Genomic DNA, 23165 nt, shown 5'->3' on the forward strand with positions numbered 1-23165 from the left:
TTAATAGTTAAGTAAACAAAATTTCAATTGACACAGAAGTGCAGGTATTTTGTGAAAGAATGGTGCAAGAAGTTGTATACAGAAATACCATCAATTTCATGATGAAAGTAAGAGATACAATACACATAGTATACTTATCGTATGTATATGCTGTATAATGTACAAGTGTGAATAAAAACATACTCATAAATGACCAAAAAATGCTAAAAATACATCTATTTTTTGGAAGTGTAAAACATGGTATATCATGAAAAAGAAACAGGTTCAATAAATAATGACATACAGGAGAAAAAAATTGGCAAATGCTCTGTTTTCTTTGTCATCTTTTCTCTCCATCACCAAATGTAATGATTTTGTCATTATTTGCTTTTCTTTGCTGCATGTCTAGTTTTACCTTCGATCATGTTGTCCATTGATTGTCCTTTGTCATTTTGAATGCAAAATTATAGCCATCTATAATTTACATCAGTATCCAACCTCAAGAAAGCATTGTAGTGGTCTCTGTGAATAGCCAATACTGGATTTATATCCTTTTTAACAACAGTTATTTCTCATTAACAAGACAATGGGATGGAAATAGGAATTATGTCTTAGTTGTCTTAGTTTACCGACATAAAATTAAAACCTTTCTAGCACTTCTTGGTGGGATTATCATTAATCAAACAGACATGCTGTTTAGAGACGTACTGTTTAAAACTTGATAACTTTAAATTTTTATCAGGATTTGTCAGTTTTCACGCTTGTAAATAAGGATCATGAGGTACGACTGGGAGCTCTGTGGACAAAGACTCAAATCCGGTGGACTGGTGACCAGATTTGTCATAACTTGAATTAAAAGAAGATATAGATACAGACTGATGTTTGGTCTGAAACACCATTTATAAAGACAGTAAAACTGAATTTACTTGTTTATTTGAAGCTTATTAATTCTGGTCATTTTATTCTGCAGCCTCATGGTGGGTCCTAAACAATAACTGAAAGAGGAGCAGCACCCCATACCGATCGTCACCGCTCGGTGTGAGGAGCAAACAGTCACCTGTCAACACATCTGGACGTCCACAGCAGCACCTCACACACACACACACACACGCACATTAACTCAACATAACTTGTGAAGTCATGGTGATTAGTATTTATGACCTCCGTGTTCCTTCATAGTTTAGCGGTAGCTGAAATAGCCCACGTGTGTTTGTGCGTGTGTGTTTGTTTGTTTACACTCCTAAACAATGCTCCATCATCTTTAAAAGCAATGACCTCATCAAGCAGTGACCCACCTGATGAGGTGATATCATCTCCATGTTTGACGTGTCATCGTCCTCGGTCCAGAGTACTTTATGAGAGCTGATGTGTGCGTGCATGTGTGCAAGTTTAAAGTTTGGGAATAAGGATACTTTGTTTCAGCATTACACTTAAAAAAAAAATTGATTTAGTTGTTAGATTTTGGATTAGAAAAGGTGTTGGGTAATCTATCCATTAAATGAATGTCCTCACAATAATACAAATGTGTGCATGTGTGAAAGATGTGAAGTTAAAGGTCTTTGGTAAAAGATATAATTGTATCACTTGTAGCTGCTCTGGAGAGTTCAGTAAACCATGACTCTGTAGTTTCTGTATTTATTGTGTCAAACTGAGACAAAAATCTTAAATAAAGAAGATATCATTGTGTACACTGTGTTCATTTCTGTATTTCAGGATTATTCTGTACTTTACCATATTTGGTTTTTATATCGTACAACTAGCTTTTCGTTAAATTGTTAAACTTCCAAACGTTTTGGCACCTTTCTCCAGAGAGAACTGGAGTTAACAGATTATGTTTACCAACATCCTTACGTGTAAGTATTTTCATTTTACCAATATTGTTTCAAAGTAAGCTTTGGATGCTAAATTTCACAAATCATTCAAAATCCAACTAACATCTCATGACTAGAAAAGTTCTTAGAGAGCGCAAACCTCCACCAAGGACTTTAAAAGTTCCTGGATCCAAACTGTGATCCGGATCAACACATATATTAAATCAGTTCTTCCTTTTCAAATTTTCGACAACTCAAAAATTTTATGAAGTCTGTCCAACTCTTTAAGTTATCTTGAACACAGACAAACAAACAGATAAACACTGGGTAAAACGTAACCTCCTTGGCAGAGGTAATGATGCTTTAAGTGTTGCTTCAGTTTATTATGCATGTTTGCTTCCTCATGATGGCATTTACTTTGTAAAGTAGACCCAGGGTTTGGAATCCTAAAGTCAACTTTTCTTTGTTACCTTAGTTTTTATTTCAGCTGATCAGATGAACAAAGAAAGCAATAACAATATTTGTTTTGCTTTTCTGGTTATATAGCAGTTTTCCATCATACACATTATTAATATAGCAAATTTTTGTTGTGGATACAAATTATTTTGGCCTATTCCTTCGACATCTTTAGTGTCCTTTCTGTTGTTCAGTGCATTGAGCTGCACTTTTAAGAACTAAATATGTTTTTTCTTCAATACCTTTAATTCTGTTTTTGACAGAATATGTCTTTCCTGAGTGTTTTTTATACTTGTGTGTGGTTTATATAGATTAATATGGTGCAATGTAAACCCAAACTGTTGCTTTTACATTTCTGTGCTGAAATTTGTCTAAATCTAAAACACAATTTTCTGCTGTTAGCCAAGCTTTTTCTGGGTATTGAAAATGTGTGTTAGAAGATGAAAGACAAAAAAACACAACTATACTCTGGAAAAATAACTCATTTCATGAAATAAAGTTGGCACCCTAGCCAACTTTTTGGAAACATGAAATAATTTAAATAGATAAAAATTAATATTGAGAGTTCAGGGAAAGCGTCAGTAATTTTCTGACTAATGTTTAGGTTAGCAAACTGCACCACTGTGTGGAAACACTGCAGCACTGCAGCCAGAAGAAACAGTTGCTGTGACATGCTGTGATCAAACAAGAAAAGTGGGATTTTATTACAACAGGTGATCACATCCTACTCGACTCAAAGCATACTGGAGAGAGCACAAGTCATACAGGCATCTGCAAATTTTTATTGAATTTAATAAAATTTTTCTTTGAAATACGTTATCCAAAACCAAACAGCACCACCAGGGCATGTTTTATTAGATTAAACATATAAACTTGACCTAATATTGCGCAGTAAAGTGGGAATATATGGACAGCACCAGCATGGTTCTCAAGAAGTCATCACGTCAATGAAGAGTTTGTCTTATGAGACTGTTGCTGAACCACATCGCGTGCTGTGGACACAAATTGAACAAACTCTCCTCTATGGCAATCACAGCTCATGAACACAAAGTCACTGAAACACAGAATCAAGATGCTGTATTATCAGAAATAGTGTAATGATTCTCTGGATAATGCTTTTTCATATTTCAGGGTATAATAAAGTCATAATTTTATTTCTTCATATAATCTTGATTTTATGTTTTTAACTGAGACATGGTTAGATAACAACGCAGGGAGTACAGTCCTGATTGAATCATCTTCACCTCACTAAAACTTTGCCATCAGCACTCACCACTTTCCAAGACTGACTGACTTGCTGGCATAATTGATTAGATTTTTCTAATTGATATTTTTCACAGTAGAATTTGGACTAAAGACACTTTCATTCATGGTGTCAGAGAGAAAAGGTGTTGTTAATAAGACTCTTGATGTCTCATGATTTGTGATAGCAAGCCAGCATGAACTTCTATATAATGAAACTGTCATCTACACCAGCACTTAGTTACATAAAAAAAAAAACATTTTTCCTTTATTTGAGTGAATTTTAAACTATACCAATAACTTCTGAAGGAATTTACTGTGAATTTAACCACTTTTCTGTGCTAGCATTCACATGACACACTTCAAACTAGAAAACTGAGGGACCAAAACTAACACTAAGTTGTGGTTTGAACATTTTGTCTTGAAGTAAATCTTTACTTCTAGTTCAGGAATATATACATCTGCAGTTTGACATTAACTCTTCGGGGTTCGTCATAGTTTTCTTCTTGCAAACTCTCGATCTGCTAGAAATATCCAAGAAACCTTGAAATGAGATTTGCACACAGTCTGCTTTGTTGTTGCAGCTCAATATATTAAGAAAAACTTGCTGGTGAACCTTTTTTTGTTCAGATCTTTTCAAAACCTCAGTCAGATCAACACAGGACAGAATGAACATTTCCTGCAAAGTTAGCATGTTTGCTGGAAATGTTCATTCTGTAATTTGGTCACCCAGAGTGTTTCTCAGTCTGTGGGAAACTTCTGTGTAAATGTGTCTTCTTCTTGTTTTTGCATGTTTTGGCATGGAGATTCAAATAAAGTTAATCTTACTGTAGTTTTGCTTGCTCTTTGCATCACGCCATTAAGAGGTGTTCTTTAGTTTTTGAGGCGTATTTTTCACCATAAATTTCATACCTTATTCTTGAACTTTTCAGTCGGATCTCAGTCTACAAAAAAAAGAGGCCAAAACAAAAAAGGGTTTTACATTTTATTGATAAATTATTTTTAAAAAGACCCATGAACCATGTTTTCCTTCAACCTCACACTACCTAAGTTTCCCAAGTACTGAATGTGAGCTATGTACAAAGTCTTTTTCAATATTGTTTTCTGCTTTGTCATCACCATAACATTCAAAACAAGGTTAGGAGTTTAAACTGTGCCCAATGGTCAAGATACAGAGCGAGTATGTGGAGTTAGCATATAGAGATGCCTGCTAGCACGGAGTTCACTGAAGGTTGAAGAGCAGCGTTATAAGCAGAGGAAGGAGGGTTTACATTCAATCTCACAGGCAGAAAGAGGAAAAACCGAAACATCACAGCTTTCAGGTACCTCTGAAACCAAACAAGCAGCACCTCAGTCAAATGAACAAGTTCACATGCAAAGGTGAGTCAGCATATTTTTGGGATCATTTTGAATCATGGTGAGGAGCACAGGGATAGAATTACTCAATGGGGTTATTGCTGTAGTGACTTAGAAGCTGCAGGCACAAAATTAAATGAACACAAGCTTATGGTAATCTGATCCTCTCCTTGACAAACACTGTGCAACAAAGTTGGCACACATGGGCATATAATGAGAATTTCCTTTAAAGATTGATCATTTTGAGCTTTAAAATCATAATAGAAATACTATGTCAGTGTATACAGGCAATAAAAATGGTTACAATACTGTATGAATTTGCAGCTTTTGTAGCTGGAGTTTAACTAGCAGCAAAATAACATAATTGCATAAAAACATGTGCAATGGGCAAACTGTTCTTAGGAAGTTGTCTCATTGTGGTCTGGTCAGTAACAAGAGAAATCAAGTGGGTGCTGCCATGTCATTCAGACTGCTGAAAAGTACAACTGGTCCATAAATACTTATTTTAATTCATTTGTATGAGTAAGTTCTCAAAATCAAAGAATGGGAAACTAAATTTTGTCATCCATTAAGAAGAATTACATTTTTCTTAATCTGAATCATTTTTGGCAAAAACTTGGAAATAATTAGAGTTTGTGGAAAAGCACTGGATAGACTGACAGGCAATGGGTTTGATCAACAAGTCAAAACATTCCAGACATCCCTACATACATGTATTCAGGCTAAAACACTTCTGTCCAGACACTCTGCGCTTTGCTAAAAAAGACTGGTTTTAAATCTGAACAAAAATTTTAAAAAAAACTAAAAGTGGAGTTTGTACTTCCAGCCATGCGCCGCTTTGCACATATTCCTGCTTTAAGCAAAGCTATTCTCTGGGTAGCTGACTTTGATGGCTCCCCAGTAGCAGGCTCGTATCAGACAGATGAGGCCCAACAGGTAGGCGAAAGCCCAGGACACATAGGTGGCATTGTACCGACTCGCAAATTCCCGAGTTCCAACCTGTTATCATGAGAGAAGAGCATGGATTAAAAAAAAATAAAAAAGGTTAATACAAAGAAATTACCGCTTTGTTCCACATACACCTGTAAGGTGTGCAAGCTGTGAATATTTCTACAGACATCAGGCTCTTAAAGGAAACTAAAAGTTAGAATTTCTATCAATTCTGTGTCAATATTCATGCTTGAAGAAAAAAAATGAGGTCACACCAGAGATGCCACGATTTTTTTCCTGTACCATCATCATGTCAAAACTCTCTTTCCTTTTTCTCACTTTTTCTTAAAAACAATGGAAGTTTATTTGTTCCATCTGTCCAGTTCTGTTGTGTAGATGATGCTAGTCACCAATGCTGGTATGCTAATCTCTTAGTAAACACAGTGCACATTGCACCTGTTAGCACTGGCCTGTTTTCACTGCCTTTAGGAGCACGTTAGCATTCCAACATTAGCGTTTAATTTTAGATACAGCACAAGTGTGTCTCCTGCTGGAGTCTCCAGCTGATCCAAAATGCTGCAGCAAGGGTTCTGATGAGAATTAGCAGGAGACGTCATATTTCCCCAGTTTTAGCTCCCTGTTAAATCTAGGGTAGAATTTTAAATTCTTTTCCTCACATGTAAAGCTCTCCATCAAAGCTCTCGTAGTTTCATATTTTCCCAACAGAGCACTTCGCTCCCAGACTGCAGGTTTACTTGTAGTTCCCAGAGTCAGAGTACAAAGGGAGGAAAAACATTCAGCTACCAGGCTCCTCTCTTATGGAATCAGCTCCCAGTCTGGGTAAGGGAGACAGACACCCTCTTTACCTCTAAGATCAGGCTTAAAACCTTAATTTATGATAATCTTATAGTTAGAGGTGGTCTAACCATTCCTTAGTTATACTGCCATTTGCTGAGACTGCTGTGGGACAGCCCATGATGCACTTTGTTTTTATCTCTTTGCTCCTTATCTTCCATGTAGAAACATATGACAGTATTGGCATCATTAACCTATTTCTCCTCTCTCTGTGGGTCTTTCTGGATAAACGTTGAAGTGCATGTTGGTCTTTCTTTCCTGTCCACTCTACCCCAACTGGACAAGGAAGATGGCCGCTCTTCCTGAGCCGAGTTCTGATGGAGGTTTTTTTCTTCCTGTGAAAAAGGAAGTTTTTTTCATTTCCACTGTTGCCTAGTGCATGCTCAGGATAGAGCATTGGATTGAAGTCAAGATTCAATGTAATCTTGCTTTTCCTTAAATAGACTTTTTATGATGAATTAACGTCAGTTAATATGTGGGTGACGTGCCCTGAGAGGATGTCGTTGTGAAGTGGCACAATACAAATAAAACTGAACTGAATTGAAGTGTTGAAGCTAATGCATGCTTCTGCATCATCCCCAAGGCTACAAAGATTTTTGTAAATTTAATTTTATACTATTATCTATGTTGCAAGAAACATTTGTGGTATTAGTGGCTGAGATGTTAGCTTACAAGAATGACAACATTGCAAGTTTGTTTCTGCAAATGCAACAAGTATGTCCTAAAATGTCAGTCTCTTATTTTTAAGTTATAAAACTGTTATTTGGCCACTATCACGTCTTTTCCCCTGAACTAGAGACAAGCAAGGCATATGCAGACAACATTTGTGGTTATTATACATATTTTGTTAATACCTGCAAGTGGCAGCAGACAAGCACCACAACATTGTGGACACTATTTTTTTAATTAAAATGACATTCCCCTACTTGTTTTAGATTCTTGTACGTTTTGTGCATGATTGATCTCCAATGTGTTTTAAAATGGTGTAAAAATCAATAGTTTACTGACTTCATCATTATACCATTCTGGAAAAAGTAAAAACTGTCACATTGGGTTTTTATTTTGTTTTTTGTTTTAAATCATTCAGAAATGGCTCTGAATTCAGGATGGGGTCATATTATGGCAAGAGTACAGTAAACATTAAAGAATAACCTGGCAAATGTACACATGAACCTTTACAGCTATTTAATCAAACAATCAAAAGCCTTATAGCTTAGTCCAAACCTTCATGGGAATTACTGGAATTTCCATTTACAGTAGTTCAATATTATCTGAAAAAAAATACAAAAATCTTTAAACAATCCAGATAATACTTACTGTTAAACCAACTCCAATGAAAATGCAGATCATTCCTATGGTTATATAAGCACAACAGCGCCTCCTGGGGAGCGCACTACCCACAGAGGATCTGTATTGGAAAAAATAAATTAAAATAAAAATAGTGTGTTCGTGTGTATTTAACTATAACAAAAAAACGTAAAATGTTCGATTGGGTATAAAGTTTTGTGTCAAAAACATCTTTACAAGCTAAAAATAATACAATTAATCACTCTTTAAATTATAAATGATATTTTTTTGGAGAAAAGCATGTTTGTTGACTATTCACATTCTGTCCTACAGTGGTACCAATTATCAGGACAACATGTCTAGTATGTTGACAGTCCCTCCAACCTTCACTCCACATCACCCTGACCATCTTGTGAGTCAAGAAACATCTCACTTCCCCTTTCCAAGTTACACATGAGAGTGTGCTTGAGGGAAGTCACATGTGCTGTTCTCATCAACTTCATATCCATCCAAACTCCAAGCAAACAACTGTCTTTAAGCAGCAGTCCGGCATCTTTTTTGTGTGTGTTTCATTATAACTTTACTTTCCTCCCCCTCTGAGCTCTCACATGCCTCTCATGTGACTGGACTCAAGCATTCTTCAGGGGTTGCTGGTATTCAGATGGCTTGTGGGGGCATGTGGGGTCTAAATCACCTGATTTTTTTTTTTTTTTTTTTTTTTTTGCCTTCAATCCTTTTTTAAATATGGCTTTCACATTTTCTCTCAGCTCCACTCACCATTTACACTTAATTTATTTGACTAGGAACCATATTGCATTTCCATTATTAATAAGATTTATTGTTGAGATTTACCTCCTAATATATCAGGATTTCTCCTAACATTAAAAAACAGAAAGAAGTTCAATAAAAAGCTACAATGAATTAAACAATAATCTCCATAACAATCTGACAAGGAAATGTGATCTGAGCAGGGGAATTACTGCATGTTTACAGGAGAATTTAAGGGACTTTACTTTCCCATTTTCAATTCCTCATAAACATTTAGGTACAATTTTATCCTATCACACAAATATACTTCAGTGTTTTGTCTTTGGCTGTAAAGTGATTTCAGGGTGTTGCTAACATTAGGGATGACAATTAGTGAAAAGGACAATAGATTAGGATAAAAGTAAATAAGAAAGTTGAATGTGTTTTATTGCTCATCATGCAGTAATATAGATGGTGTGTTTTTTTGTTTGTAATGGGTATTGTAAAATGTCCTTTTAAATCCAGCTTCTTTAGGTTATATGCATTTCCAAAAAAGGTTTGTGGCACCGTTTAAAATAATACTACAAATAAAAAGCCATTTAAATAAATTCAAATCTATCAAACATCAAAATGAACATAAAAAATAGAAGGAAAGTTTTTCTATTTTTGCCTTGAATAAACACTCATTTGGAATACCACCTACACAATTTCAGAAAAGTTCAGGCAGTTTTGTGATACGGAGCCTTTCTCTTGTTGTATTTCTTATTTCATCGTGCGCCAAATGTTTTCAACCATCTGGACTCCTGGCATGTCAGCTTACGTCTCTTTTACAGGAGGATATTATTTGGTATGAATTTAAATAAGTGAAAGATACTTCATCTGGATGGGAGCACTATTCTGACTTCATGCAACAATTTGCACATTGCAGCAATCCTGAAGATCATCATTCATTCTTGATAACTTCATTCTCAACCTCGTTCCTAAATTTCTGATCCCTCTTTGCATAATCTGATAATAACGCACTGCATGACTGGGACATTTTATAATTTTGTCAAACAATTTGTTCACAGAGTCTTTTACAAATAAACATGATCATGATATTTCACTGCTGAATAATTGTATTGTATCCCTATGTTTTTGGAAATGTGGTTGCACTGTAGCGTATCATCACAGTTGCCATTTTGGAGTCTTTTGTGGTTGATTTCATTCGTAAATCTTTAAATAGACCTAATTTCTTTTTTTTTCCCGTAACGTTTAATGAACAGCTATGCCCAGTCAAATGCTCACAAGGAATAAGGTATTTAAAGCAACATAAAGACAGAAGTGGCATAAAGATGCAGTTACATATAAAAGAAAAAAAGACACATATGTGGATGAAGATAGCAGTTAAGGAGGGAAAGAGAGACAAGCATGAAAAGGATAAGAAATTAAAAAGTAGCTGTAAAGGCAGATTTTAGTAGCAGCTTTTAAGTAAACTGGTGTCTCAGCATTACTGCCTCACCCTCATAAATCCCGTCTACTTCATCACTTTCAGACAAATTCAAACTGTTACTGAACAGGCAAACTACTCCTCATCGCTGCGAGTAGCCCACCCCATTAACAAGACATGTGAGGCCAGTTTTTAATTCTTGTCACACGACTAGATTACCCTCCCCTTCCCTGCAACTTGAGACCTCTAAAGCTCAGGGGTCAGACTACAGTGAACTTAACAACATTTAACCTTTTGGTTCCAGCTCTAAAGAAAAATGGAGCTCAAATTTTCAAGTGAGGATTTGCATCCACCCACATATCTTATTTTATTCTATTTATTTAACCCTTCTTTTACCAGATCGATGTTTGAGATCACTTTATGTCTTTTACAAGCAAGGCTTGGCCAACATGGCAGCAACAACACAAACAAGAGGTGGGTGGGTCTGGGTTTACACAGGACAATGCATTATACAAAACCTTACAATGTTAAAACAATATTGAAACAAAGACTCTTCACCAGGTCAAAGCTCATCATGCTGCTAAGCACCTAAAAGGATTATATTCATCTCTATACAGCTCAGAGTTGACGCTAGTGAAGAAGTAGAATTTAATGATTTAATATTGTAAATTTGCTGTTTAATTTACTGAAAAAAAAGACAATATGAAAGGACAATTTAAAAAGAGGGCACAAATGTGACAAAGATACAAAAGTATCACGCATGATTTTGTCCTTTTAAAACATTTTAAAGATTATGACTTGAATGACTTAGAAAACAAAAAGCTGATATTAGGAAATTAAATGCAGACAAAACCAACACTAAGTAAAGTCAAATGTGAACTGTATATTGAATTTTTGTAAAATAATTATTTGGTTACTTACATTTTTTTGCAGTGAGGACACTTGGCTAGTGTGTTAAATCGAAGCTCCATCCACTGTGATGAAACAGAAAATGACGATGTTGTTAATTCAAGTTATTAAAAAAAAGGTAAACACACAAAAATGTACCAACACACTACAATCTAAATTTGTTTTGAGAACACCTGTTAGAGAGCTTACTGGGAATCATTTTAAATGATCAATTTTGATGGTTTGTGACTAGTAAATTTACTTTTTATTTGGTAAATTAGCCCCATGAGTCATTCCTACAATACTGTTAGTTGTGTTTCATTTGATGTTTAAAAAGCAGCACAAACACAGTAAACCCACCACAGATCAACATATTTAACAAGGTCCTGTTGACACAAGTTCGTTATGACTCTAGACACTTGGCTTTAGTGAAGGAAAACAGAATTCCAATTACTTTCCCAATGCAACCAGCAATGACAGAGACCAGTTAAACCAGAAGTTGCAGACTTTCTATGCATTGCATACCGAACCTTTTTTTCAGTTTGGAGCTCCGCTCAAAGCCAGATGTGCAATAAGTCATATATCACCAGTGTGAAAAGGGCCAGTGATTTAAATGGAGCAGGTTAGGCTGTTGTTAATTAGTCCACCAGTATGACCAGCTTTCTCAACCTGTTGCTGTGCTGGGGGAGAGCCATCGCTGGGGACACCAGACATTGGCTGGGATGACCTGGCGTCCTCACTGCCCTACAAATATCGCAAGCAACAACGTGCATATGTTTAGAGGACAACAGCACTGATGTGAGTCTGTCGTGCTGACTGAGGTTCTGCATTACATTTTCTGGTTTTCTTTTTCATGTAGAGCTAAACGAGCAGGTTAAACATATTAACACTGTCCTCAAAAGAGAGTCAGGAAGACCGTTTAATCCAGGAAGAAGAGAGTAATGTGCAAAAAGCTGCAGAAGCTGCTAGTTGGAGAGGCTAAGAAGATGTTGACCTACGCAGAATATTCACATCAACACTTGTAGAACTTTTACTCTGATGGGTCTGACTTATTTCAAAATCTGACATCATAAATAGCATTTTAGCACCTTGATGAAAAAGCCCTGCTGTGCCACAACACTTCAGTGCTTTTCCCATCTCAAAGTCCATTAAGAGTTATCTACAGTAAAGCTGTTCATATTTTTATATGCACAGTGTAAGAACAGCACAGCAACACAATTCTGCATTGACAAGTCTGTGATTGGCTGAGGTTGCTTGTCTGTGTGGGTTTACATACTAGGAAGGTGTTGCCACAATGACCGCAGACCACTCTCATCCCTTCAGGTTGAATGGGCAGCGCCGGCTGGGCGGGTTGCTCCTCTGGGATTACCATCACTGGGCTCAGGTTGATAATGCGTCTGCTGTAGAAGGGATCATTGAGGGAAAAGCTTTGGACTCCAGTACAACCAAGACAGGATCATAAAAGTTTTAAATGACCAAAGAACAGCTTTTCCTAGAACCAACCATTTGTCACAGTTTTAGACTCGTTTCAGGAAACAATCTGTGCAAAAATTACTGACTCACATAAGCGCCTTTTCAGTAGAAAGATAGATAGAAAGGAAGAAAATAAATACCAGTTTGGTCGAGGACATCCTATCCTCCTGGATGTGTCTTTACAGATAAGCAGGCAGTTACAGGGACACCTCACATACTTCTTCCCTGTGGGGGGATTCTTGATGGGCTGGGTGGTAAACAGATAATTATCAATTTGACTGAAAAACAAAGAACTGTTTCAAATAAACGAGATAGCAGAAAAATCACAGTTTTCCACTTGTAATTGCTAAACTTTGATCTAGCTTGGTTTCATGAGAGCTGTGAGACCTGCCACCTGCTCCAGATGTAACTACCAGTCAGGCTTGATTAATCCTGGTACCTCATCGGTTCGGTCCTGTGCATCATATTTAGAGCTGCAATATATATTCTAGCGTGGGGGTGGGGTGGTAGGGATTCATCTCTACAACTGATTATCTGAGTAATCACTTCTCTCTTTAAGGCAGAGTCTACAACTTGTAAACTATTGAATGCACTTCGCTTCCTCATTCATATGAGAAACCCAATATGCAATGCTCATTTTCTTTATTTCAGCATCCGTAAACTTGCTTGGCCCTGTGCTCTGCTGAAAAAATACACCAACAAAGGTTTTCATAGGATACTAAATACTAAGCACTTAAATATCTTTCACTAGCTGGAAGTTAAAGGACATGCCATTATTGTGACAAAAGATTAATGAGATTTAAAAAAAATAATAAATAAATAAAACTTCTTTTTTTTCCAAAAAAAAAAAAAACCCTGTAATTTGATAGGCTGGAAATTGACATTGACGGTTTAAAATAATCTTAGCTTAACACAGATATATAAACAATCTTCTGGGACTTTTCAAAATCAAAAACTTTAGACAAAAAAAAAAGAAAAAGCATTTTAAAAACAAAAGAGCAACATCTAACAGAGGCGAGCATTAAACAGGTTCCATCATGTCTTGCCATGACGCTGTATTGGCTGTGAGAGATCTGGCACTGGCCAGAGGTAATGGCTCAAACAGGAAATCTAAGGTTAGATGAACCATCTGTGCTGGTCATAATATTATTAGTGCTGGATCTCAGAAACATCTGAACAGAGGATTGTCTGATATCTTCAAGTACTAAGCAAACTTGCCACTGTATTTATTTTCACCTGAGGCATATAACACTACTCAAATCCTCACATATCCATGCTTATAACCCACATCCCTCCTCATCCCTTTCAGACCCTTCCCCAATTTAGCTTTTTAGCATTTATCAAATTTTAGGAGCTGAGTGTGGAGAGTGTATACAGTACATTATTCCACACCGATGACCAGTTTGCCAATAAATTTGAAATAGTAAGCATGACAACTTCTAACCTAACAAAATTAAAAAACAAAGTCACAGTTCACTAACCAGATTGGATCAAGCCTCAATTTTTCAATGATCCATTTAAAATCTCTGTGGAGTTAACACAGCCTTTATGACTGATCCGCAATGACAAAGAGCAGCACAAAATCAAAAGCTTCGTTTTGATTAAAAATATTTTAACTTTACTATTTCGCCTATGAATTTTATACAATTTAACAGTTTCCAGTCTACAACACATACACTACTCACAAAAAGTTAGCTTTCAGTTGGCTTTCAGGTGAAATTTATGGAAAATGCAATATGTTCATGCTACAGTGATATAATATCATAAAAGTAAGTCATTTAAGTAGAAGGATGCACTACTGATTTCCTCATCTCAAAAAATTCATTCAACACAAAAGGTAACAACAATGGTAGTTACACCACAACAAAAAATTTGAACGTCTCAATATCTCGTCATGTGCCCATGAGCATCAATTACAGCTTGACAACGACGTCTCATGCTGTTCACAAGGCAACTTATTGCCTGCTGAGGCATGGCATCCCACTCTTCTTGAAGGGCAGCCCTCAGGTCATTGAGGTTCTGGGGTGCAGGGTTTCGAGCCTCTACACGACGGCTCAGCTGATCCCACAGGTTTTCAATGGGATTCAGGTCTGGAGAGAGTGCAGGCCATTCCATTTGAGGTACACCAGTCTCCAACAGCCGTTCCCTGATGATGCGGCCTCGATGAGCAGGAGCATTGTCATCCATGAAGATGAAATTAGGCCTGTGCTGTTCATGTAGGGGCACAATCACTGGATTAATGATGTTATTCAGGTAGTATGGGCTTGTCACTGTACCATTCACAAAGTGTAGGGCAGTTCTGTACCAAGTGGACACCCCTGCCCACACTGTAACACCGCCACCACCAAAAGCTCGCCTGGTGACAACAGTGGCTGATGCATAGCGCTCTGCCTGACGTCTCCAACATCGTTGCCGGCCATCATTTCTGCTCAGTGTGAATCGACTTTCATCAGAGAACAGCACTGAGGCCCACTGGTTCCTCGTCCAGCGTAAATGCTCCCTGGCCCATGCAAGACGATGATGCCTGTGCCTGGTGGTGTGGTCAGGTACCCGTGCAGGTCGTCTAGCACGCAGACCACGCTGATGGAAACGGTTTCCAATGGTCTGACGTGACACTTGGGTGCCTCTCACCTCTCTTAAACGTGCCTGGAGTTGAGTGGCATTCATCATCCGGTTTCTCAGGGCAGTGTTCACAATGTAGCGGTCATCAGCACGGGATGTGGCCAAAGGACGTCCACTTCTAGGCCTTTCTGTGACTCTTCCAGTCTCTCCATATCTCTGTTGCAACCTGCTGATGACACTCTGTGACACTCCAAGCTCAGTGGCCACTTCTGTCTGAGAACGTCCTGTTTGAAGCATCGCAATGGCAAGGGACTGTTGTTCCATTGTTAGGTGTCGTCTTGGTCTCATGATGTCAAAATGTGAACAGCATGATGAGGACAACTGTTTAAACACCAGCTCTACTTGAACCAGGACATTTATTGGTCAATTCAAGGATCACACACCTGCTGTGATTTTTGCCGTTAAGCTCCTTGTTAAAGAAACAGCAACTTGTGCAAAATTTATTGAAACATTTAACAGTTGGACATGTGCATTTAAAAGCTTAGAGAAGATCACATTAAGTTCACCTGTACAGGTTTGAATGCATTTTAGGCTTGTTGTGAAATTTCACCCAAAAGCTGAATATCCCTAACTTTTTGTGAATAGTGTACTTAAAAATTCACCAAAGTTTAATCTGGTTTTTTAAAACATAAAATGTTGTGCTTTTATAATGTGGAATAACAAGCTATTACAGTTTACACTGTTGTACAACATAATACAATATGATATGATCGTGTGGATGCTGAAGCACCACAACAGATGTTTAAATGTCATTTCCTGTCTGATGATCTGCAGAGACAATTACTGTATCTCCCTGCTCTCCATCCTGCGTTGACTGCACTTTGACAATGACAGACACAGTACATATTAGTCAGTTATCACCGACCTATGGATGAGGATATAGTCATAATTTAACATGTAATGAAAAGCAACAACTGACAAGTGACAAACACTTTCCTGCAGATGCTGCAGGATAATGAAACAGAACTGAGTATAAAGGTTACAAATATGCATGAAAAAGGAGGAAAAGAGAAAATAAATGTTTGCTGTGATGTAAACATTGGTGATCATTTACAGAACAGGGGTTTCTACTTACTGTAGCTTCATTGCAGACTGTGCACTTGACTACGTGCTGATGCAGCTTGCCATCCAGATTGATGAGCGACTGGCAGACACGACAGTTGATCACAGGCACACCGCCGGCATCAGGGCTGGCGATGGCTGTGTAAGGAGGAGGTAGTTCGGCTTTGAGAAGAGGGCAAACCACACAGAACACAGCAAGCTGTTAATGTCATGCACTTTATATACAGCAGCAACATAAGCAACAGTTCAACTTCATGCAACAAGTTAAAAAAAACAAAACTATAAGTTGGTTAGAAGCTCCACATAAGACAAAAACTGAATCCAAGTCATGATATTTTGGGTTTTTGTTAGAATTCCTGAATTGAGTTTCATCTCTTTGTGTTAATAGATATAGATTGGGGTTGTTTGCTGAACATGCAAGACCTTACCTTTAAAAAAAAACATCATCTGAAGAGAAACAAATGTTGCTCAGAAAGCTACATATACCTTTCAGCATTGATGCTGCTTTTCCAGATAAACAAGCTACCATTTCCATAAGCAGTAAGGCTGCCCCACCTTACCGAAGATGCTGAATATGAGGAGAGTACTGGTAACGAGAGGGATCGTCCCTCTACTCTTAACTCTAAAGGATGTCGTGTCCATGATCTCCAAGAAGATTTCAGATTTCTGTTTATCTTACTACAGGATGGTTTCCATCTTTGTCTGAATCAATTTCAAAACAGCTTTGACCCAGAACAGACAATGGTGTTTCTGGAACATGTTTACAAATACAGATAGCTGTAACCTGCATTTGTGGATGGCAGCAATCTCTGGGCATGCTCTTGAGCCCAAGCACGGATTTCCACAAGAAAATCCCACATGATCATGAGCATCTAATACTGATTTTCAGTCATGTCCATTCTGCATCTGGATGGTTTTTTGTTTTTTTTTTATAATAATAATATGAATGAAAGGAGGTGGAATTTTAAAACTATGCAACTTGATATTGAATGAATATTTAAAAAATTACCACAGTTTGCAGATGGAGTTTATAGCAGATTCCTGCACTTCTGCTCACATTTACTTTTGACTGACTCTGAGGCCCTCTTTTTTGTGCCCAATCAAACATACAATCAATAATGACCAATTAACATAATTTATAGCAACATGTTCCTCCAGCTTTTTCTTTTAGTTACACTTACTTTTCCAGGTTTTGTAAAATAGTAAAATATCAGTTAAATGACTCCCATTCAACACCTATGTTTTATATATGAATGAAATAAAGCTTTATGAAATTTGCTAATCATGTGTTGTGTTTTTGTTTACATTTTAACCAACATCTCAACTATTTAATAAACTGGAATCATATATCAGTTCATACAAGACATATAATTTAACTTAAATTTAAAGCACTACAAATAACTAAAAGGTGGGTATGCACTTCCACTAACTCACTCTAATCCTAAACTCTGGGCTTCAAATGTAGATTATGAAATAATTAGTAATTAATTACTGACAAGCAAAACTTGAGTTTCTCTTATTTCTCATATCCAGTCATTTAAGAGCATCACTGATAACTGAGATTGTTACTTGACTACAAGACTATGAATCAGTCTCTTATCACTCCAATCAACACAAAAAGCACCAACTAATGTGATGATTACCGGTAACTGATTTAGTCTCGGTGTGACTCTGAATGAGATAATGAGAGTAGTCAACAGGTAAATTAGCTTGGCTCTGAGTTTCAGAGACTCTCAATGAGTTGACACCACAGGGACAGATGGGACACCTGCCTACATTTAGACAGCCCTGGCTGGGAAAAAAAAAGAGCATGGCAATGAGTGGACACACCACAGCGTGTGCAGGCTAAGCCTTCTTCAACACACACACAAAACATGAAATTACTATGCTTGTTAATCCAAATTCTAACCTTGTGTAGTTAACAAAAGATGTATTTTCATCTTTAGCTTTCACTTCTTAGACAACAATGAAAAATAAATAAATAAAAGACAATTATAAAATTCCAAACAAGCTCTTTTATTAGTCTCTGTTATCAGTCTAAAGACACACTTGTTTCCACCTCTGCTCCTCTGTTTTCTCCACCAAGTTGTCCTAAAGCATGTGTGAAAGTGATCCAGCTATAAGTTTTCACTTGCTGTGCTTGGAGCCGACAGTAAGATGAGAACACGCACTGCTACAACCTCCAGAAGACACACAACCACCATCACAACATCCTGCCTTCCGCTGACAGGCTGAGCAATTGTGGGATTAGTGGTTTGAAGAGAACAGCTCACTGAACAGCTGGAATGCAGACAACAGTTGCTTGGAAAGGTCCTGATTTTGTTCTTACGTTTTTATCAATGAGGGATGTGGTTTGTTGTGTCATTTTTTTCTTTTAAAATAAATAAGGAACTATTATTTCCAAAAAAAAAAAAAAAAAAGTAAAATTGGAGAAAATACTGCATGTGTGAGGGACTACTTTCAGATGTAATATCCAAGGCATGTATTGTCCCGGTGTAAAATATGGTCTCAGAATGAGTGTTTGCGTTGCTGACATTTCATTTACGAAGTGTAAAATTATCGTTTTAAGTAGGACTCACTTCAGTCTGGTGTTTCCAAACTTGAGGCGGCATCAAGATACATATGGAGATGTTGAATCAGTTGCTGTCTCCTGGTTTTATTCTGATTAGGGCATGTGTCATTTCATGTTAAGTTTATTTACAATATGACATATTGCCTGGGCTTTTTGACATACTTTGAATTAAGTGACCTGAGAAAGCACATCTTCTTGGCTCTATATTAAGGATTTTTAAAAAACTCTATCCTATAGTGGTTGTAGTGGAAATTAGCCTATCACATTTTTTTTTCATAAAGGGAGTGTTTTACCTGGCTGTTCAATAAATGCACATATGTGCAAACTGCTTGAAAAGCACTTAGTTGAGTGACAGAACATCCTGTTATACAAGTTGCTCATCCAGCATTGGCAACAACTGCTTCAAGCATACACAATGACAAAAAAAGGAGGACAGACTTATTAAAGGGAATCTCTCGGCTTACATAACAATATGTGTTATTATTTGCAAATCTGACCTTACGAACATCCAGTTATTTTTTTTCAAGTTGTGTGAAATTTCCAGATGGGATATCGTGACTGGTAGCTTTGGTAAACTTACCACTGAAAACGGATTGGATGGTTATCCTGAATGTTGCTAATAGTTTAAATTCATCCTAACAGTAACTCATTTGCTGATGACACTTTGATTTCATGCATTTGAAGCCTGCGCACATGGCTGTGCAGATCTAGGGGAAGAAGCTTAGAGCAGAAGAGGAAGTACTGCAGGAGGGTCGGTGGTAAACTGGATCAGCTGACCTTATCAAACTAGATAAACAATCATAGCGAGATACTGTAATTTTGTTTTATCTACTGATTTCATCCATAATAACTGCTATTTATACCAGTTGTAAAGTATAATACTGTATGAAAAAAGATTTTTACAGTCATCACATGCAACAGCGGGTGAATGAATCCAAATGAACTACATCACGTTATTCATTCATATTCATCATTCATGTTAGAGTAAAAAGACATACTTTCTGGCACAACTGTGCAACTTAATAATCGGTTAACTGTTTTTAGAGACGATCTGAGCAACACAGAGGCAGAATCCAGGGCTGAGAAATAAAGCCATCATGCAGCAACAAGGAACTGCACTTTCTTGATTGGCGACTTGAGGCTGGTTCCATGTTGCCCAATGCCCAACTTTACAGCTCAAATAAACATGTTTATAAATAAATAGTTTTGGTCTACATCACAAATTTCATCTGTCGTGTCTGAGATATAGGAGGTACAACTTATCTCTGTGCATATTATATTATTACTTTTAGTTATACATTATTAAGGATGTGTTCACTTTGGCTCACTAGCTAATAGATAAGAACTGTCCTGGCATTTTTACCAGAGCCATCACTTGCACTTCAGTTCTGCTGAAACTTAGTACAGGAAAAAGTCCCATTTGAGGCATCAGCATTTATTGACACAGTACTTATGTCTATAGTTTATCTTCATTGGGAGATTAATAAATGTGGCAGCTTCTTGACTACTTTGTTAGATGACTGTGCCTCAATCATTTGTCACCATCTCTGACTGACAAACTATAAAACATGTACTTTCTAAAGTTAGTAAAGCATAAAATCAAAGTGAAAATTAAGCACTTTCATTTGCATTCATTGCTGTCAAATTTAAGAATGTCTACTCTCTGCTTTTGCTGCAGCTGACTTATTCTGCCATTCAAATGGAAAAATGTGAAGTGGCAAACTCAAAAGCAAATCTGTAAATTGTCCAGTCATCCAGATACAAAGTAGATCTATTGTTCTCCAAAACCGATGTGTTCACTGGAGGAAACTACAGCATATTTGGTGCTTGTTAAATAAAATTGTTGTAAAACAATTCTGTTCTTGTGATATTAAGGAAATTCTTGTGTAAATGCTGCACATGTGACTCTTTCAATCACCAGTCTAAATGAAGTGGATTACTAGTCATCACAAATATTGCATTTTAAGAGAATGTCAAGGTTTAGGTGACTTTGGCTCAAATGAATCCATTTTATAAATTGGCTGATTGTGGAGCAACAAACCTAAACTGGAATTAGCTAATAATCCAGACTGCAGCAAGGGATGAGGAGGAAAGTGTGTCATTTAATACACTGACATTCATTTACACAGCCACTCCAGTAAAAACTAGCTGTAACACCATATGTTCTTAGCATTAAAGTCTTTATGAGTAATCCAATGTTTAAAAATGAATTTTGCAACATAGTGTACAGTTTATTAGCTCAAAATGCCCATGAAAGCATATTACCCAGTCAATGAATCCATTCAGTTGATGCACAACAACTAATACTTAGAAAGCAAATATATGTACGAGTCCATCACTGAGTCACAAGCTAAATTAACTTCTGTCTCTTAATGAAAACTCAGTGAGAGAATTTGATTTGGATGTTTATGCAGAAAAAAATATATAGGGACAAGAAAAAAAAAGCCTTATGAAGAATCTAATGCCAACAAAGCAGAAAAGAATGTGCTCATGTGTGATCATGCATTTCTCCAGCTTTTAAGTGGATTTTTCTCCTATGCAGCATGAATTTTGAATACGATTAGACTAAATTCAGTACAAAGGTCATCCGTAGATTGAGACATGGAGGGCTTAAGAGCTATAATTGTCTGGGTCGTGCTGCATGCATCTCAGTACAATAACCTCAGTTGTTCGTTCAGCAGAATATGTACATAGTACATGTTTAAGTTATCAACTGATCGAAAGATGCACATTATGCAAGAATATTCAATCTGCATGTAAAAGATCCACATCAAACATCAGTTTCCATTCCCATTATTATGCAAACAAGCAAACTGAAGCCAGTATAGCTGAATCTATTAATCAGATTTTGTTACTGCTCTCAGAAAAAAAAGACATCTTGGTATTTTGTTGATTTGTAGCTGGGACAAAAGGCTGCTAGCCTGCCTTCATCTGCAATGACCCAACTCTCCCCCATCAACAGATAACATGATCGCCCACACCTACTATGGGCTGGTAAGGTTTCTTTACCTCATTTTATAAGCAATAAAAACATCTCAGGCCCCATTCTGTCCTGATTTAAGTATTTCTAAAGGCTGGTTGGTGTTTTTGTAGGCCCCTCTTCTCTAACCCACTGCTCCAGTTCTCATGGTGTAAGCTCCACCTTTTTGTCAGCTGCCGTTGGATTTCCCATCGATGCCCTTGCCTTTCCTTACTGCGGTTTTATTTACGCACTTGCACAAACTCGATACGCCCTGAAAATGATTCAGCATGCAGGCAGCGGAGCTCCACACACAGGCCGGTTGTTTACCTCGAGGACTTGGATCCTGCAGGTACGGGGGAGCAGTGGGGGTCACATTCTCGGAGTTGGGGCCCGACAGCAACGGAGATCGCTCGTCCATGCCGTCGGAAGCCATGTCGATCACCGGGACAAATGACGGGAGGCTCCTGGCTGCACCAAGTCTTCCCACAGCACGGAGGGGCAAGCCAGCTGCTGTGGGTGTCGGTGCTGGGTTGCTTCAGTCAGTCCAGCAGCAGCCGCGGTGACGACGGCAGCCTGGAGGAGGAGGAGGAGCTGCTCGGTTCTCCCCGCCCCTCCGCAGACATGCACAGCCTGGGGTAGTGCTGATTTTTTAGGCCAAGCCCAGCGTGAAAAGTGGTGGGAATTCGGCTGTAAATACTTCTGAAAATGTTATGTGTAGGTGTACTGTAGTCTCTAGACAAGGGCAAAGGGATCACCTCAAACTGACAAAGAAATGTCATCAATGCGTTTTGTTTGTTTGTTTTAATTATTATTGCTTATTTGATTCCCAAATAGATGAAATTTCAATGTTTCACTGCTTGAAGGCTCAAGAATTTAAAACGGCAATATCCACAAGTTGCCACTAGATGTCAGTAAAGCATTACAAAGTACCAGACCTGTTCAGCTAATGAATATGTGTCTTAATATACCATACATACCAAAAACATTTAGTATGAGTCTTTTATAGTTTTATTAGTACTTATCAACTTATCAAGAAGACGTTATATAGCCTTTAAACCTTTTCTGTAGACATAAACAGCCTTTTACTGGGACTTATTAGTGCACATCTCTTTGAGTTTGGTGTCTTTGATGGATTTAATTGGTTTGCTATTTTTCTTATTAAATGTGCTTTTATATATATATATATATATATATATATATATATATATATATATATATATATATATATATATATATATATATATATATATATACACATACACACACACACACAGAGAGAGAGAGACAATCCTCAAACACATTCAGTCTCAGAGGTTGGTCTTTTGTGCCTCATGTCACTGCCTCCCTCATTACAACACCCTCACTTGTTTGTGCCAAAATATGTCCCATTCCTTGTTGCTTATGTCAGAGTGTAAACCTCAGACTAGATTAATTCATTCCCTGACAAACCAAAAGGCTTAAAACTCTCATATGGTCTGTATTACTAACAACTTC

General features: G+C 37.4%; 2 protein-coding genes across 6 annotated transcripts in view; one reads left to right on the plus strand and one right to left on the minus strand.

Annotated features, from left to right (window-relative positions):
• necab1 (N-terminal EF-hand calcium binding protein 1) overlaps positions 1-978 on the plus strand; it is a gene marked incomplete at both ends in the record, with an annotated part of 38566 nt that extends 37588 nt beyond the window's left edge. Inside the window, one exon of the mRNA XM_079258607.1 lies at positions 950-978. Coding sequence (XP_079114733.1) covers positions 950-978 — 29 coding nt within the window. The remainder of the gene's footprint in view (positions 1-949) is intronic.
• A 3481-nt stretch (positions 979-4459) lies between these two features.
• Positions 4460-22224, minus strand: pip4p2 (phosphatidylinositol-4,5-bisphosphate 4-phosphatase 2). Of its 5 annotated transcripts, none has more exons than XM_079258589.1 (8): positions 21999-22224; positions 16151-16275; positions 12594-12700; positions 12257-12380; positions 11650-11724; positions 11014-11066; positions 7947-8037; positions 4460-5843 (listed from the first exon to the last, which is right to left on the minus strand). In XM_079258589.1, exons 1-8 carry the CDS (start codon positions 22102-22104, stop codon positions 5700-5702), a joined length of 825 nt encoding a protein of 274 aa, XP_079114715.1. In that variant the 5' UTR covers positions 22105-22224; the 3' UTR covers positions 4460-5699. The 5 variants fall into 5 exon arrangements, with proteins under 5 accessions (XP_079114715.1, XP_079114714.1, XP_079114716.1 ...); XM_079258588.1 differs by having other exon boundaries at positions 16151-16299; XM_079258590.1 differs by lacking the exon at positions 11650-11724 and having other exon boundaries at positions 16151-16299.
• Between the last annotated feature and the right edge of the window lie 941 nt (positions 22225-23165).

This window comes from Telmatherina bonti (assembly GCF_933228915.1).
Source record: "Telmatherina bonti genome assembly, chromosome: 19".
In the NCBI taxonomy this organism is placed as follows: Eukaryota; Metazoa; Chordata; class Actinopteri; order Atheriniformes; family Telmatherinidae; genus Telmatherina; species Telmatherina bonti.

What these genes read in the sequence shown, in the direction of transcription:
- pip4p2 (XM_079258588.1), bottom strand. Translation starts at nt 22,104, where the DNA reads ATGGCTTCCGACGGCATGGACGAGCGATCTCCGTTGCTGTCGGGCCCC. An exon ending in GCAGGATCCAAGTCCTCGAG is followed by an intron (nt 16,300 to 21,998) that starts GTAAACAACCGG and finishes CTCTTCTCAAAG; the next exon opens with CCGAACTACCTCCTCCTTAC. An exon ending in TCATTGGAGTTGGTTTAACA is followed by an intron (nt 5,844 to 7,946) that starts GTAAGTATTATC and finishes TCATGATAACAG; the next exon opens with GTTGGAACTCGGGAATTTGC.